The following is an 18489-nucleotide window of genomic DNA, read 5'->3' as shown; positions in this document are numbered from 1 at the left end:
TTTTAAAAAAAAAAAAAAAAAAAAAAAAAAAAAAAAAAAAAAAAAAAAAAAAAAAAAAAGAAATGACTGTCTGGGAAAGAAAACTAGAGGAAGAACCTGAACTGTGAAAAGGTACTTTGTACTCACAGAAATCTTCAGCCCCTGGTTTTGGCCTTGCTCTATGGAAGTGCTGTGGATTCTGCTTGGCCCCTATATTTAGTCTTATACATTCTTCTTTATGACACTGGTTCCTTTAGTAACAGCTTTAAGGTTATAAAAATGATTCATTTAAATTATTTCAGCAGAAAAAAATCACATATTATGATTTTCTGTATAAATTTTCCTTTTAAACATTATTGTAAAAATCTACCTGTTTTGTAAAAATCTACCTGTTTTTCTTTTGAGTTTTTACAGTTGGTAAAAGTCTGCTTCATCGAGAAGAGAATACCCAGTTCTATTCATTGATAAAGACAATACTTATCGCATATTGTGTCAATCCTCACATACAAGGGCAGAATCATTGATGTGTCTTACTTTGAATGGCCTCTTGTTCCAAGTCGCCTTGTTGTTAGGAGAGGAAACTTCTGGCGAATTGTCTAAAAAGAAAGACAATGACTTTAGTTTTTAGAAAATGTGTGGTTCTAATGCAAGCCATTCATAACCAATTACTTCAAGAAAGTAAATGCTGAACTTCGAGTGAACTGTGAGTGAATAATTAGTCTGGAAAAAGTAATATCTTATACATATTGATAAGCAATAATACATCAGCAGAGGCAGGGAGGTACTTTTTGGTCACAGTGTTCTACTGCCCTTGTCTCAATTTCCAAGGCAGATCATACCTGTATCTGCATTTGTTTGATATTACTACCAAAGTGATTATTACTTTATTTATGTACTGAGTGGGAAGATTTGAGTTTCTTTATAATAATTTCATTCAGAGATTGACCCACAATTTGATATCCATCCCCATCCCTGAAAGGATACAGGAAACTTCCTCTGCTTTACTGGATCTCCACAGTAGTGTTATAACATTTTTCTTTTGTGTTTCTTTTTCTAAATTTGCTAAAATTAGGATCTTATTAAAGATTAAAAAAAAAAGTCTTCTACATAAAACAGGAGTTTTAACCTGGATCTTAGGTGATCTGCACATGAACTACAGAGAACTCATGGAAAATTTTATGTATGTGTTCATTTTGGTGACTGGGTCTACAGTTTTTACCAGATTCTTGGTGCTTCATGACCTCCAAACATTAAGAATTATTGCTATAAGGTAAATTCACAAAATGGTAATGCTAACATGGGCATTAGAAGTTGTCTTATCTAGCCTCCTCATTTTATAGAGCGAGTTAACTGAGTTCTGAAGAAAGTGCTTCAGAAGATCTCACAACAAATTAGTCACAGTCAAGGCTAGAACCTAGATCACTTGGTTTCCTTGTGCTATATTGCTATATCTCTATAAACAGATAGGTTTTCAAAATAAATAATTTTTTTCTTTAACTGGGAAGCTAGAACTCCATATTCATTATTTTCTGGACAATGAGTGCCTCTGCAGGTTAGAATTCAGATTTCAGTTTTTATGAGATAAAATATTTAAGACCCAACCTTTCTATACATTTTCTGGGATATCCTAGGTTCTCAGACAAGAGAGCATGAGAAGAATCTCAAGGAAGAAAACTTTCCCAAGAGATTGATACTGTTTCCTGATTCTCAAAATGATATCAACATATTTAATTATGGTAATGTCAGTTCTACAGATTTCCATCCTAACCATACAGGTGGGGTAGAAAGAAATGCTTTTAAATGAAAAAAATTTAACCAATTCCATCACAAAATCTTAGAGTTTGGGATATAAACATAGAGTGAAATGGAGAGTTAACCAAACTATATAGGTAACAGAATAAAAACCTGCTAAAAACTTGCATACTTGGACTAGCTAAATAATAAAGATAACTACTAATTGCATTGACAAGAGACTTGTCACCTCCATTTAATTTTGCTTCTCAAGATAGGCCATACCATATTCTTCAATGCATCCCTCTTGGAAGGGAAATGCTACTACTTAAGCGGAGCTTGCTTTAAGTTCACATTAGATCTTCTGATAGCCAGGGTTGTAACATTAAAAATCAAGGTATAAACACATAGAAGTTCCAAACACAGTCCTTAAGAGAGTTCATTTATGCCTAGGAAATGAATGTCTTAATATCCTCTAAGAAAACTTGCTCAGATGAATTTGTTTTCCATACTGACATGGCTTTAATTGTAAGGTAGTGTAGCCAATATGTGTCACGTACCTTTCCAAAGGTGGCTGCACAGGCTGGCTCCAATTTCTCTTTCCTGCAGAAATCTAAATAGTGTGCATAAAGGATGCACCGTGGTAAGCAAACTCCTTCACATACAATGTAATTCTCTTCAAGCCTAAGGAAAAAGACCAAAAATTAGGTCAAACTTTTTCTTTATTTCTCCTTTTATTTCCCCTTTCTCATTGACTTAATGCCCATTTTGAATACAGACTTTATACAGATGAATTAATGAGTAGACATGAGTTGACTTCTTTTATTCTGGTTATTATTAAAAATCAGATCACAAGGATTAATGTTAGAAGAGCAAGAACCCCTATGAACATCTGCTAGTGCAGTTAAAATATCATGGCTATGTAAAATCACTCCTGTTTGGTCCACATTGTAAATATTAGGTCTTACTTCTATATAACTTCTCACTGTTCATTATTGTTTGCTCTGTGGTATATAAATACGAATGGTGAAATTGAAGATGATGGGTTTTCTAAAGAACATCCTCAGCACTAAAGGGCTGCTAGGCTTCAGGTTGAAAAACGCTTACATTCTCTTCTTTTCATTAACAAACTAGTTCTGAACCCTGAATAGTTAGGGAAGGATGGTGATGCATTTATTTGCAAATTACATAAGGTTAAACTCATTTCAGAATAAGTCTGAAGTGATACTTATCTATTTCTATCCCTACACCTTGTACTGTGATCAGTACTATAATTATCTAAAACATCCTATACACTTGAAACATAATGCAATACTCTATAGATGCCTCCAAATATAACATATATACTTCAAATCTATGTTATAAATATAATGATATAAGCTTTGAAAATTTGGAGTAATTGTATTTAATTTGTAATTAAGTGAAATTTATATAAATGCAATAAATATATATTTTGTGTTACAACTATCTGAACAGCAATCTAGAAATCAGAACTTTCAGATCCTATTCCCAGATTTTTTAACAGTCTAGTAGATGATTTCAGCTAAAATTTACTTCTACTAATTTTAAATAAAGTAAAATCAAAATTATCATCATATAGTAACAATGCAATATAGAGTATATATTCAGATTAAAATTGGGTAAAATCCTTCAAGACCTCTGATTTAACATATTTTCAATGTGCACAAGATGAAAGCTAAGGAAGTGTTTCCTGAGCAGATATCAGACACCCATTTTTCTATGAAGAAAACAAAAGGCCAAAAACCAGTAAGATCTAGTGTTTTAAAACATAAAATCAATTTGCATAAAATCAGACACCTAATTGAAAGTGAAAATTGGAGTTAATCAGCCAGCTTTTTCATTTTGATTTTAAGTTCTAATTTTTACCACTCCCAAGATAATCTTAAAGGGAAATTCTCAAAATACAAATAACTTTTTAAAAAATGTGTAAAACTCATTTTTTAGGAGAGGGTGTGGGAAATTCAAACGGAAATGATAGTGTTTTTTATATTTTCAAAAATATGAAAATCATCATAAGAAACAGCTATTTAAAAATTGTATTTTAATGACACACATATAATAGCCAATTTTCATCTGCCTATTTTGATATTATTGTAGGCATTGTCTTTGTCTTCAAAATACTTGTAACCCTAGACATAAGAACAATGTCAGTTTGGGGTATGGCATTTTTTTCTTTAATTTTAATGTGTATATATTTATAAAATAGAAACCCAAGGTTGTTTCCACTCACTCAATGTGAACTGATAAAATGGGAGTGATTGTTCAAAACACCTCTGTAATATATATGAAATCATAATACTTTTGCCCCAATTATTCTAGTGCAAATAGCTGTATCCTAAATATTCCAGATAATTAGCTCAATTATTTACTGCTCTAGTGTATCCTTAACCAGTAATCATGACATCAACTTCAATAGTTAAAGGGTAACTTTAGAGAAACATTTGGTTGGTATTTCAATATTTGAAAGGGTCAAGCATATAATCACAAAATTTAGTATATGCAAATTGTAATTTAATGTTTAAATAAATAAAAATAAAATTACTAGTTTTTTTATTCTTTTCTTCTACTATATATTTCTAAGGTTTAGGTCCTACTTTACACAAACAGGTTATGTAAATAATCAGTAAATAAGTAGCCCTTTTATTTGTTTTCTATTTGAAATTTGAAAGGTAATTTATACCTCTATTTCTTCATACTATGCACAGATGTCTGATACTTTTTTTTTTTACTTTAGATCCTTTTCTCTTTTAGATAAATATTACAAACTGTTTTCTGTATGTAGATAGCCTACTAATAAATTTGTGGTTATAAAAGATTTTCCACAAAATCCAATTTGTGATATTTCACTATAGTAAATCTATATGACAGGTGCTATAAAAATAGTTGAACAGATATTTAAGTTAATAGCGATATCTTAACTAATTTTTCTATGTCTTCTGCTTCAAACACATTTCAACTTACAGCCAATACGCTATTTTTAATTCGCCCTCTTATGGATAAGGCAGTGTTAAGAACCTTCCTCCTTTTAGGTTATTTTTGAGAATCGTGCTTTGTAAATAAAAAAACCACCAAATAACAAATATATACGAACTGAATTGATTGCATGTTGAGCAAAGAAGTCATAAAAACATTCATTATCGCATGGATTTGAAGAAATTATGGTTTTAGTCAATAATAAACAAAGAAATGTGGTTTTATTTACATTGCAGGTCATTTTTCACTGGTATCAGATATGTCTCTATACTAAATATTCAGTGAAAAAAAAATTTGGATAAAATTCCAATTGGTCTTTTAAACCTCCTCAAAAAGTTTGAAGGAGAAGCAAATTGTCCAAAGCACAGGTTCTGAAGACACTAGCTTTGAAAACATCAACAGGCGTCTAAGTGTACCCCCGTGGCTGAGTCTTACCACTGCAGTGTGAGCTGTGTCTGCTTCTTTTTGTCCCTCATGATCTGCGTGATGGTTTTCTTCTGAGAGAGGTGCTGGTCATCAGCTGCTTTGGTTTTGCTGTCGTGAGTGTCCTCATCCTCTTCTTCAGAGGAAAAGTTACCATTGCTTAAATGCATTTCTGATCGCCAGGCGAAGGGATGATAAAGAAAGACGGAATACAAGATCAGTTAAGTAGCCTCTAAGTGCGCCTTTGCTTCAGATGGGATGACCTGTTGGGGGGCTGGGGCGGCGACAGGAGAACTATGCAAAATCCCTGAGAGCTAACAATCTCTAGTTGACATTTTCCTAGGGAAATAGGAAGATGTGGGCAGAACGTTCTATGTATATGTATGTTTGAGGTGGTTTGTTTTTACTACTGGGTGCCCATCCTCGTCCCAGTGACAACTCCGGATGGGGCAGAGCACTCACCTGATTTCACTCCCACACGCAGCTCCGGGGCTTCCCCCTTCTCCCCGCTGCCCTGCGCGCCCCCGGGCTGCGCTTCAGCCGCCAGGAACACGCTTTCCTCCGGATAGACGAGCAAGCCCCTGCCCAGGAGCTGCGCACAGCACTCCTCCCGGATCTCGGGGGAGAGCCGGGCTGAAGGCTGCGCCTGCACGAAGGCGTCTTCCAGCTCGGGGACCTTGGCCATCCTCCCGGCCGCCGGAGACCTCCGCACCCGCCGCGCGGCCGGCTCTGGCGGAGCCCCGAGGCCGGGGCGGGGCGGGGCGGAGCTGGGGAGCCGGGGCCGAGGCGGGCCGAGGCGGGGCTGTGTCTCTCCACTCGGCTGCGGTCCGGGCAGGTGCCGTCCTCGGAACTCACTTCCTCACCTGGCCGCCACGCCCTGAGCCGTGGATCGCATTCTCCACACCCCCTTCCCCTCCTTGCTCCCGTCTCTCATCTTGCGGTGGGCCTGAGGACAGTTTCACAAAGCGCCCATAAAGATCGAGAAAACTTCGCTCTCCTCCCCCTCCGGGGGAAGAGCAGTGCCACTAGCGCCATCCCGACTCTCAGCAGACAGAAATGAGGCCCACGCCGGGCAGCCTTGACTGCACGCCCGGGACAGGGACAAGAGTGCCCCGGAGTTCCACCCAGTCACTGCACAGCACGGGCCGCGTTCTGGGTTCCCGGGCTAATCCCAGGGCTTGATGGCGAGGGCTCTTCTCACAGGCTGTAGGACAGGTGCCATCGCGCCACGCACTGCTCTGCTTGCGATGCACATGGGCTCGGACTCCTGGGCCTCCCAGGCCTCGAGGATCGCCCCGAACTTGAAGGAAAGTATTCATTCTCTCGGTTTACAGTATTTTGCACTACATCCGCAGCTCTTATATCTGGTAGTGCAACGGACGTTCGTTTAAATGAAAAATGAAATCACAATAATTTTCCAATCCAAAATAGCAAGAGAGTTACATGTGATGGAAAATAATAACTTGTGCTCTCTTTAAGCAGAAACAGTTGAGGGTATTTGGGGTCAGTGTCGCCTGACTGACACACAACCTTCCCTTCCTGCCATCCTCTGTTCTTTTGACAAATACTCCCTGTGCCTTTATATGAGCAGTGCTCTCCAGGAAAAGCAAGGGTCCTGCTTTGGTTAACATTGATTCATTACAACCTTCAACCTGTCATTCTTTCTTGGAACATTAGAGACAGAAATCACCCTTGAATTTTGAGTTAATATTAATCCACATTAATTGAAATTTAACATAGAAAAAACAAAATGGACCCAATGTGGATGGCTGAAGGGTCAATTAAGGGGAGGAGTAATACAGTCCAAGCAATATAACAGCTAAAATTATGGGTGTATTTAACCTCCCCTGTTTTTTAGCACCACTTGTCGGGAAAGGCATCACTTCTCCGTCAAAGTATTTCTCCTTACCTGGTACCTCTAGCAGCTGGATCAAGGCTGGGGCCACCCATCCATCTACACACCCAGGGCTCAGGCTTCACCCTAAAAGGACAACTTTGCATACCGGTCTTCTCTACCCAGTCCCTTGATAGCCTCACAGCCTGCTCTGTCCAGAGGGCTTGGCTCTACAGTACTAAAGTTTAGAATGTTTCCCCTCTACGGAAACACCCTCGGATTCATTCTGTAAAGGGAGTCTTCGTGACTAAGCATGTCCACTTACTTGGCATAACCAGAAGAAAACTGTTCAGGAAAATTACTGGAATTTCTTTTTTAATTTTTAAAAATATGACCACTTACTAACTGCAAATTAATTTAAAAGATAAATTAATTTGGGGAAAATTCAGGAAAGGGATTTTCTACAAAGCAATAGCTAGATTCCAATTGTGCAGTGATCCGGGATAGGGAGTATGTGATTGGAAATAGGGTACATGGCAGGTACTAATGTTATTTAAAGGAAGAATCAGCATTGCTTGGTGACAAATGGGGAGGTCTTATATGGGGAAAAAAAAGTTATTTCCCAGATTGCAACCTTTACAAAGTATCAAGAAAACCAAGAAATACTTTCTATGTAAATAATTTCTCAGCTTAAAGCTTGAGAAATGTGTGTTTTTATTACAATGTTAATGTTAAAAAAATGGAGAAAGTACATTATTTTAATATTTACTTCTTAGTAAAAAAAAAAAAAAAAGGAAAACCACTCTACTTTTTACTGAAAATTATTTTGTTCTACCTTAACATCCAGTGTCTCCAATAACCTTTGTCCTTTACATATAAATAACCACTTACCTTTCTTTCCATTTCCAGTAAAAGATAGTCTAATGCTCTTTTTTAGATTAATATAAAACTAATTGTGTATTTGCAGTCGTGAAAAAAGAAAATAGATTAGGTTAGTCAGTGTACAAAAGTAAATAATGTACTGCTTTATGTGTATTTGAGAACTGCTTCTTACATAGTGTTTTAAGTACATATAGTAAACGACAAAAATATAAGTTGCAAATCAAATTCAATACTAAATGTATATGTTAAACAGCAGCTGGCACATAGTAGATACCTGCTAAATATTTGTTACAGAAGTGAATGGAAAGAGGCGGTAGCCTTTTGTCTTTTCCTTCATTCAACCAAAAATAATTTATCATGACCTGGAAATTCAAAAATAAATAAAACATGATTACTTCCTCTTTAATATTCTCAGTCTAGTGGAAGAGGCAGAGACATTAGAATACAACATACATATGATATGATGGTGTTTATGACGTGCTCTGGGCACCCAGAGTTCAGGGTGCAGGGAGAGCAGGCAGAAGAGTTTACAGAGAATGTAACATTTAATGGGTATTGAAGGATTTGAATGCATTCACAGGTGGAACTGTGGGGAAAATACATTCCAGTCAGAAAGAATAGCATGTGCAGAGGCACAGAGGCAAGAAAGAGCATGGCTGGCTGGAGGAGTCAGTATCTGGGTACAGCAGAGGATAAATGGGACATGGACGATCATGAGCTGAGGTCATATCTTGAGGGGCCTTGATCAAGCTAAGAAGTATATACTTTATTAGAAATGACAATAACAAATGACTGAGAAGTTTTAGGAAGAAAAATATCAAAGAATGAGTGGATTGGAGGAAAGTTAGGAAGACCAGGTGATAAAATGAAGGCTTGGACTAGGAAATGGCAGTGAAGATAGGAAAGAAAGGAGTGAATAAACATGCTGAGGATGCATACGTAGATGGCGATAGTGGTAAATTGCTGTAGTATCGGCCCCCATTGATTCATGCATTCTCTTTCCATGCGCCTGGGTAATCCCCTCCTGTCCTGACTCTGAACTTGGCTATTAGCAAATATACAAGCAGGTGCTTGAAAAGGACTTATGCCTTGGGGCATCACTTCTCTTGCTAATGCTGGAAACATTGGGACCACCACCATGTAGCTGAGCCTACACTGGCTTGTTAGAGACACATCAAACCTATTATTCCATTTGATATCCAGAATTAACCACTAGCCATAACCCCCTGCCAGACATGTGAGTGAGCAAAGCCATTATAAAATAACCAGCCTCCAGCTGACCTGCCAGCTGACTGCAGCATCATGAGCAAGCCTTGGTCAAGCCTAGCCCAGCTGAGCCCAGCCCAAACTGCTGACCCATAGAACTGTGTGCTAATAAATGATATTTGTTTTAAGCCACTAAAATTTGGGATGGTTTGTTACACAGCAAAAATGAACTGATACAGTTAAGAATCAGCTATAGTCTTGCATGTCACAAAAAGTTGGCTGAATTTTAGAGACAGAGGAGTAGCAGTAGTTAGTGGGACAAGCAGTGTGGAGAGTAAGTGTGAGGCATTTATTTATTTTTTGCTTTTGAGGGGGGTTTCGTTTGCTTTTGATTTTTTAGATGAGGAAGAATTGAACTCAAAGGTGAGGGAGATTTTGAATAATAAAACTTACTTTGAAGGTTTTACATAAAGATCAAACGCAATAATATACACAAAGACATCAAATGAAAAATAATTGTTACCTTATACATCTGTGTTTATGTAGTTTATATGTACTATATCTTCTATTTTATTTTTTACAGAACTCACAGAAGTGAGTGTACACCTACTGACATATACACACATCCCATTTTGGGGAGAAATAACTTGGATACCACAGTATGTTCTAAAACAGCTCCCTAAAATTCCTAGCTAGAGGTGGGATGTCATTTTTGCAAGCAGATCTCTACTTCTACCCCCAAACCCAGAGAATTTTGCAGTTGTTTCTTCAAAATGAAGTGTCCACACAGAGGCACACTCTACGGATGTACACAGAATAAGATATTCCAAGCGTGAACCCTAAACCTTCTAAATAAATTGAGCATATCTAAGGGCTAAACAAACTATTCTTCATTCTCAAATTTTTTAATTATGGTATTCTATTTACCACATTTTTTGTGGCTTTTTCTAGTGGATTTGGGGCTGAAGTTTCTTATTATTTCAGATAATAAATTATGTAACAAGACATGCCATTTTACCAAGCATAATGTGTAGCCTACAAGATGAAGACAATAAACTGCTTAATGTCATATTAGGGTTCATTTGGGAGGAATGGGCAAAACCATAATGCTTTTCATTCCTAATATTCCTATCGTAACAAAGCAAATAATTGTAATCAAATGTCTACATTGTAACTCTAAATTTTTAGTCATGTTTTATCTACTATCATGGACATATACAATAAGTCAGAACATCTATAATTTAAGCACACATGATTTATCATAAATTTGTCCTTAATTTTTTGTAATCAATAGCTGGCTCCAAACCTGTTTTGCTTCTCAATGTACTTCTCTATGTCACTGCTCAGTTGCAAAATATACTCTAAATGGTTCCTTTACTCAGAATCCCTATTTCATAAATATTTAAGATTGTAGCTTTTATTTTTTCTCAACTTTCTGATTTTTTGTATTTTATAAAATTGATATATGGATATGCTGATCGTAATCACTTTGCTGTATACCATAATTTGATAATAATCACTAGTAATTTTGATGAAATACACTGATTTTTAAATACAATATTGAAATTAATACTTCTTTTCAGAACTTATATAATTTCCTCAAGTTAAACAAGATTACTTCAGTTTAAATTACTAGTTTTGTACCATCTCACCGAGTGGAATGGATAACTGTGTCTACTAAGTACAGTCTGATTCAAAGACTGTGTGTGCAATGTATTTATTCCCATCCCTCACTTTGTGTGAAAGCTTTTGAACCCAATACATCATCTTCACTGAGCAATTTATCAAGTGCAAGAGCTGAGTAAATGCTACTCTTTCCATAACATAGTGCTTTTGAGTGCCAGTAGAGGATAAATAACAATAGAATAACATAATAAGTAAGTAAGCATTAGGTCCAGAGAAGAGGTGGTTCACTGTATCTAACTGAATGATTACCACAGTGCTCTTTAAAAGTTGAACCATCTGTATCAGAATTACCTGAAGTCACTGAAATATGCAGATTCCCACCTCAGAACCAGCAAATCAATTACAAAATAAATATTATCAATAGTGTCGTTTCTTATAAATTTCTCACATCAAGACAAGGAAAATTGGCTTTCAGAAAATGTGAGGGAGGAGACTGTGTCCCAGCCTAAACCATAGTCTAGAATGTTAAGCAGCATAATGAAGTTCACCTTCAGCTAGATTATAATTTAGCATTGGCTTATGCATAAGGGCAGTGTGGAGGACAGAGCTGCGGGGGAGGGGGAAATAGGGGAAAGAGAAGTAGGCCAAGGAACCGAACGGTGATCACAATCCCTCAGTAGTCTCAGCCTCAGTTATGTCAGTAGTGCTTTCCTGGCGTTTCATATCACGGCCTGTGGAAAATTATAATGTTATATCTGGCACACTGGGATAAGCAGGTTAGTCTGTTTGCAGACAGAGGTAAGCAGACCAGAAACTCTAGACACCCTAAAAGAGGCTGAGAGAATCAATGACATCCCCCTGGGCACACTCTTTTGGGAAATTGCTCCAGGCAATACCCATCACTCTATCTGTTAATGTGTTCATCACTACATGCTCTCAGCAATGCCTGGGCACTGGTTTTTCCTTCTCTACTTTGTAGAATGGGGGACTAACACCAGGAAGTTGCTAGGCCATTCTCCAGCTTTTTAAAAAAAGGAACATGAGATAGTTTCTCCATTTTCACAGGCAATTAGTGAACACTATGTTAAATGGATATGACATCACGTGTATAATAGTTTTTGTAGTTATTTTATCTACATTTGAATGAAATGAATTATTTAATAATTATTGTATCAGAAAGTATGCAAATTTACCTTTATTTTCTTTTCAGTTAGTGATCTATGATGTCATGAAGTGAAATTTTATGTGGATTAATTTTATTAATCCACATAAAATAAGAAAAGCTAAAGAGCAAAATACATAGAAAAGTAATAGATAGAATCTGTTTTCATTTGTCCTTAGATTACAATTGTTTGCTGATCATGTTTGCATGTTAAGAAATAAACAAACATGAATTTAAAGTTAAAAAAGGTAAAGGTGGGGAGGAGGAATCAATTAGAAACAGAGAGGTCAAAAGATGGCTTTAACATCAACTTTTACAAACTCAAAATAGCTAAAAATACCAACTGATTAATATTTTTTCAAATAAAAAGGCTTATTGATCATTTCTTAAATTCTGTAGTACTAAAAACATGGGTTTCCATATATAGCTCAAACTACATTGAATTTTAGCAATATATCTTTCTTTCAGTATTAATTGGATGCACCAAAATATTGCATAGTAAATCTGAAAATACATAACTTTGAAAATCATATGTCAACTTTTAAAAAATTAAATGGTACTCAGGACGAAAATTAAGCTATAATAACATTTACTTAACATGAAAAACAAATAATTATATATGATTACATATTGTGGGTTCATCTATTTGTAATTTTTTTATGATTTTTACTCCATAGAAATCTCTTGTATTTACTCACATTTCCAGAAATTTAAACCACTAACAAGTAAGGCAACATAAAATCAGATGTAAGATGAAAATGTGTGTTACATCATTCACAAACTTGCAGTAAATGTGAACTAAGATTCAGTTTTATGAAGTGAATAAATAACCACTTTATCCTTAAAGATTTGCTGTTATTAACTGCTAATGTATAGGTTAAATCACATAAAAACGTGGTTGATTGTCTGTTTATAACGATGAGTTAATTTTGAAGGGACATATGAGAGACATAAAATTCAATTGGTCCTTCCAGAGACAGTAGGTAAATTATCAAGGTAATTTATGACTTACTGGTTGACCATGTAAGGAAAATTAAACTAATGGAAAATTATTCTATGATGAGTTTCCATTAAATACTCTGTGGAATGCCGGCTGCCTTCAGCATTCCCTTAGTGTTAGAAATAAGAGGATTGAGGAAGACCATAAAAAAAAGGAAATTGCAATCATTGAAACAGGAAGCGATTAAGGTAAAAAAAAATAAGGATTTTAACAGAGTGAGTGTCATGTAAGGATGATTTCTATTCTGACCCTGTTTCAGTGTATTGATAGTTATAAGACTGTGTAAAGAAAAAGTAATTTCATAGTGCCAACAAAAGGCATATGTTAGAGTACCAATTATTTCATCGTCCACTTTGATGTAAATGAATCCAAATGGTTTAAACCAGAACAATTGGTAATCATGAAAACTTGTGAAAATATGAGTTCATGTCATACATAATAAAGTTCCGACTTTTAACTTAAAAGTTAAGATTGTAAAGTAACTTTTTCAAATTCATGACCTTCCCATATTTTATTAAGGTTCATTGCATCCTTAGGAAATAGGAGGATGTGGTATCTTCACTGCTTCATTCAGTGAGCAGCAGGCATGGCATGTTCCCTGTGTGGGTAGCTTTGTAGACAACCCTGCAGGAAGTAAAGCTCTTTCCCTGTCAGGGATGCACTTCAATACTCGCAGTGAGAGGACACATCCAGGCTTGCAGAGGAAGCAGGCTGCCTAGTCTCAACCAACAAAACGACCTCCTTTGCACAGTGGATTCGTGACATCCAAAGAGATCTGAAAATTCCTCTTCACCTGTGCTCAGTCCTGAAGTCCAGCAGGGAAACAAGAAGTGCTGATGAGAGTAGGGAGAATGACAGAAAGGAAAAAGAAAAAAACAAAATCTGAGTGATTGATATATCTGAATGCAAATTCAAGACCCAGAGGAAATAACCAAGACAAACTGAAAGGAGTAGAATCTGACATAATTGGAAAAAAACACGTGGTGGAATAATAGCACACTAAATTCAACAACTGAGCTAAAAGGAAGGTTTAATTTCTTCAGGAATGCAAAGATAAATGCAAAGAATTTATCAATATCTATATCATTAATAGTATGTAACACTTTGCTCATAATTAGTGCCCAATATTCATTATAGGAATTAATGAACTTATTGGGGTTTAATTATAATACATTGTATACCAAACACTTATCACATGCTAGGTACTATGTTAAGTACTTTACAAGTTATGTTGTTTTATCCTCACTGATTCTATGAGATAGGTGGGAATATGACCTTTTTACAGATGAAAAAACTGAGACTCCAAAAATATTAGCAACTTGCCCAAGGGTTCAGGAATAGTAAATGAAGAGCCAGGACTGAACCCAGCCTTGCTTGATTTAAAGTTTCATGTTATTAACAAGTATAATACCAAACTTGTTAGATCTCCTACTCAACATAAGGGTCAAGTATCTGTCTCACACTTGATTGGACCAGTGGCTTCTAAGCCCTATCAACCCACATCCCTATACCTTCTTATAACAAATATCATGCAATACTCTCCTTACTACACCAAAGAGAAATTCATAGATAACTCACACATAATTTTAATCAATGTAATTCACTGACTGTAATAGAGAGAGCAAACTAAAGAAAAATAAATAATAATCAATGTATTAGTCCATTTCAGTTGCTTATAACAAAATACACTGAACTGGGTAATTTGTAAGAAAACAAAATTTATTGCTTATAGTTTCTGAGGCTGGAAAGTCCAAAATCCAGGGAACACATCTGGTGAGGGTCTTCTTTGGTGGTGGCTTTACAGCAATGTGGGGGTCTCACATGATAGAAACTGGCGGAGGAGAGAGAGAGACTCTCGCGTGGTCTCCTTTAAAGCCCTCAGGCCCATGCCCGTGATCACCATTATTAATCCATTCACTATGGCATTGTCCCACAATCTAATCATCTCTTCAAGGCCCCACCTTTCAATTACCATAATAGAATTTCCCACCTTTAACAGTTACACTGGGAATTAAGGTTCTAATATACAAACTTTGGGGGACACAATTCAGTCCACAGCAATAAATAATAAGCATTTTAATAAATACATGCTCAGGCATGACTACACTATAATACTTTATTAAGCAATTTGATGTTTGCACCTTAACACAGAGTGGGACAATTATACATACATGTTAATACTTGGTGTGTGTTGGGGGGTGGGGATTTGTTTGTTTGTTTTTTTGGTGACTCAAATAAATTCAATGTATTGCTATTGGTTATGTGATTTTCTGAAATGGTAGACAACTCTTGTTAAAGATCCATACATAACAAAATATAATCTTTCCTCAATTTAAACAGTGGTTAAATTCCTAAAAAGGTCGTTATATATTATAACCATACTGAAAACTTCTTTATAAAATAGAGTTATCTTCTAGGCTTATAGATTTATACACAGATATTTCATATACCTGATGTATGGTGAGCTTTGAAAGTCACGCAGAACGCATGTGGGAACTATCTTTATAGGATGTTAAGCATCCTGGTCCCACCCACTAAGTACTGATGGCATTCTCCCCAATCAAAATGAAAAACAAAAATGCCACTGATAGTGGTACAAGTTATTCCCATTGAAAACTACTCATTTAAAACTTTAGATCAGATTCACTAATATAAGCAAAGATAATATATTGATTCAACTACATACATTAAATGAATATAAAATTAAACATTTAAATTGGGCTTCATGGCAATATCAGGAGGTGGAGAATGTTTGGATTAAGATGATGAGATTAGCCAAGGGTGAAATACTCATACAGAAAATGTAAAACCAACAGGAAAAGCAACATATGAATACAGGCTAAACCTTGACTAAAATCAGCAAAGGGGAAACTAACAAGCGAGAGGAAAAGAGAAGTCAGGGTCTACACCTTTCCTGCCACAGGAAGTGTGTCTGCCATTGGCTACATTGCCTCCCAGGAACTAGCTGCTGTCAGGCAGCCCTCCCTCCAAGTTCCTAGCTCCACTGTGTGGCATGTCTCTAGGCTCTGTCACATCATCGTCTCCCTCGGTCCCTTCACCCCTGGAGATGGTAGCAGCTTCCTGCTGTTGATGATCTCTAAGTTGCTTCACCATTTTGTTTGGCTTTTTAGCTATTCTGACACTTTTATAATTAATTACCTATATTAAATTTCTTCTTTGAACTACCTAGCATGGTTCTATCTTTTTGACTGGAATCTAATAGATATACAGGTTCTTAACAACAAGAAAAATTAGTCCAGGATCTTAAACTTAATACAAACCTTAAAAGAAATGATAATAGTTAGTAATGCTATTAGTATTAGTAATGCTAGGTACTTATTTAGCAAATAGTATGTACCTACTAAAGTGCATTTACTGTTATTACAAAAACATTAATTTATTCAGCCCTGTTCAAACGAAGTACACACTCTACTAAGCCATGAAGTGAAAGAAATATGGTGCAAAAGTAAATGGTAAGAGTTTTGCTGCCAGGTAGACCTGGATGAGAATCCTGATTCGATCACTGAGTACCTCTCTGATTTTGTTAATGCATTTTGACTTCTCACACCCTCACTTTTCTCTTCTACAAAATGCGGATCATGATAGTAATATCTGGTTTGAAGAAAAAATATATAAACCATGTATTGCACCAAGTATACTGCTTAGCTCCAAAATCCCATGAAAAAATTCAGTAAGGTAAGAAAATTTAATTTTAGAAAAGTATAATTTAAGGAAAGGCATTGCTAAGCCCTTAATGAGAGAATTAATAGAAATTCAACTTTTCAAACAGTTCCATATTCTACTTCTCTATAGAAGGCAGGAAAAATGAACCTGGACTGCAGAATGTCAGGTCTTTAGATTGAAAATATTCCAGAAGAATAACCCCTCAGCTATGTTAAGGTTCTGGTATGCTTTTGCATATCCTTATGAATAAACAAATTACTACATTTGTGATTTCAATTCAGGTGTTTTCTTCATATTTTAATGAGCAGATCAGCTATTCATTTTGCTTGTGAATAATTATCCAGTTGACTCTGTGCTACTGAGGAAGAAAGAGAATTAAGAAAAAAATGAAAAAAAAAAAACCCAAAAAACAAAGAGCCAAAAAACAGCCACTGTTTTCTTCTTTTGTGCATAAAGATGTGTACACGAAGAAAATGTCCTGTTACAGAGATTAAGGCAATGGGAGGAGGATTCTTACAATTTTTCCTTGAAGTATCAAATTTCCAATTATCCTCTTTATGGAAAGAATAACAAGACACTTAACTGAAGATATACAAGATTACACCAGAAACTAAAATTCAAATAGGAAGAACTTACTCCAGTGATGATGAATTAGGTAATTCAAATAAACCTTCTCCCTGAGAACAAGCAGAAATGCTAAAAACAAAGACAAAACAAAACAAAAACTTTTTAAAAATCTAATATTAATATTACTTGAATAAAATCTAAGAGAAATAGCAACACAGAAGAAAGCCCAGTTTTTAGAGTTGCTTCTCTCCAAGGAATGTCTGCTGGCTGGAGAAGTGATGCCTCAGAGGCTGAGAAGCTGGGCAATGTATTGATAGTCTCATAAAACTCAGCGGACCCAAACTAGAGTTCAGAGCCTGCTGAAGAAGAGAGTTCCTGACAAAGAGGCCTGTTGTGAAACAGTGTGGGGTCCCTTTTCCCTAAGGGAAAGGGTAAACTGAAAATGGACTGTCATTGGAAGAAACTAAAGATTGATTTCAAATAATCTCAGTCCATGAAATTGAATTAAGTGATTTGATTTGCTGCTATTTCTATCCAACTACCAGAGACAAATTTCAGTCTCTTCTGGAGGAAGAAAACATTATCCTAGGCCTCAATTATTTCTAAGGTAAAATCTTCTTAAGTAATATCTGACACTCTAAACCAAACAAACAAACAGCCAGATACAAACAGGAAATAAGAAAATGTAATTTTAGAAAGCACAAGAAAAAAGTCAATTGAAACAAATTCACAGAAGGTACAGACAGTAGGGTTATTAGATACTGTCTTTAAAATCACTATGCTTAATGTGTTCAAGGAAACAAAAGACAAGATTGATAACGTTGGTTCCATAAAAATAAGTGAAAATTTTAGAAATTAGAAATGCAGTTAATTGATCAAGTGGGATTCATCCCAGGGATGCAAGGTTGGTTCAACATATGCAAATCAATAAATGTGATATACCACATCAATAAAAATGCAATTAATGAAATTAGAAATTTAACACAACTGAAGATAGAATTAGTGGACTGGAAGGTAAATCACAAGAAAATATTCAGACTGAATCAGTGAGAAACAAACAGAAAAAGGGCAAAACACAAAAATTAGGCAAAGGTATTGAATTAGTGTTTCCCAGAGAGATAGGACCAACAGGATGTATATAAATATATAAAGAGATCTATTATAAGAACTTGGATCACAATTGAATTATGGGATCTGCTGAGTCTCAAGGTCTGCAGGCAGCAAGGGAAAAAACCAATGTCCCAGCTCAAGGCAGCCAGGAAGAAAAATTCTTTCTTACTCTTAGAGAGGCAGTCTTTCTATTCTACTTATAGACCCTTAACGAACTGGATAAGGCCCACTCACATTAGGTAGGGCAATCCACTTTACTCAGTCTATGGATTCAAATGTTAATCTCATCTA

The 18489-nt window shown here is 36.0% G+C and overlaps 1 protein-coding gene across 1 annotated transcript in view; it reads right to left on the bottom strand.

Annotated features, from left to right (window-relative positions):
- Positions 1-5863, bottom strand: part of RFX6 (regulatory factor X, 6) — a 56314-nt gene extending 50451 nt beyond the window's left edge. The window contains exons 1-4 of the mRNA XM_008567754.1: positions 5590-5863; positions 5140-5299; positions 2271-2394; positions 514-575 (exon numbers count right to left, since the gene is read on the bottom strand). Coding sequence (XP_008565976.1) covers positions 514-575; positions 2271-2394; positions 5140-5299; positions 5590-5812 — 569 coding nt within the window. The 5' untranslated portion in view covers positions 5813-5863. The remainder of the gene's footprint in view (positions 1-513; positions 576-2270; positions 2395-5139; positions 5300-5589) is intronic.
- Between the last annotated feature and the right edge of the window lie 12626 nt (positions 5864-18489).

The sequence above is a fragment of the Galeopterus variegatus genome, unplaced genomic scaffold (assembly GCF_000696425.1).
Source record: "Galeopterus variegatus unplaced genomic scaffold, G_variegatus-3.0.2 Scaffold342, whole genome shotgun sequence".
Classification (NCBI taxonomy): Eukaryota; Metazoa; Chordata; class Mammalia; order Dermoptera; family Cynocephalidae; genus Galeopterus; species Galeopterus variegatus.
Note: the sequence above shows the minus strand (reverse complement) of the source record. Positions and strands in the feature narration are given on the sequence as shown.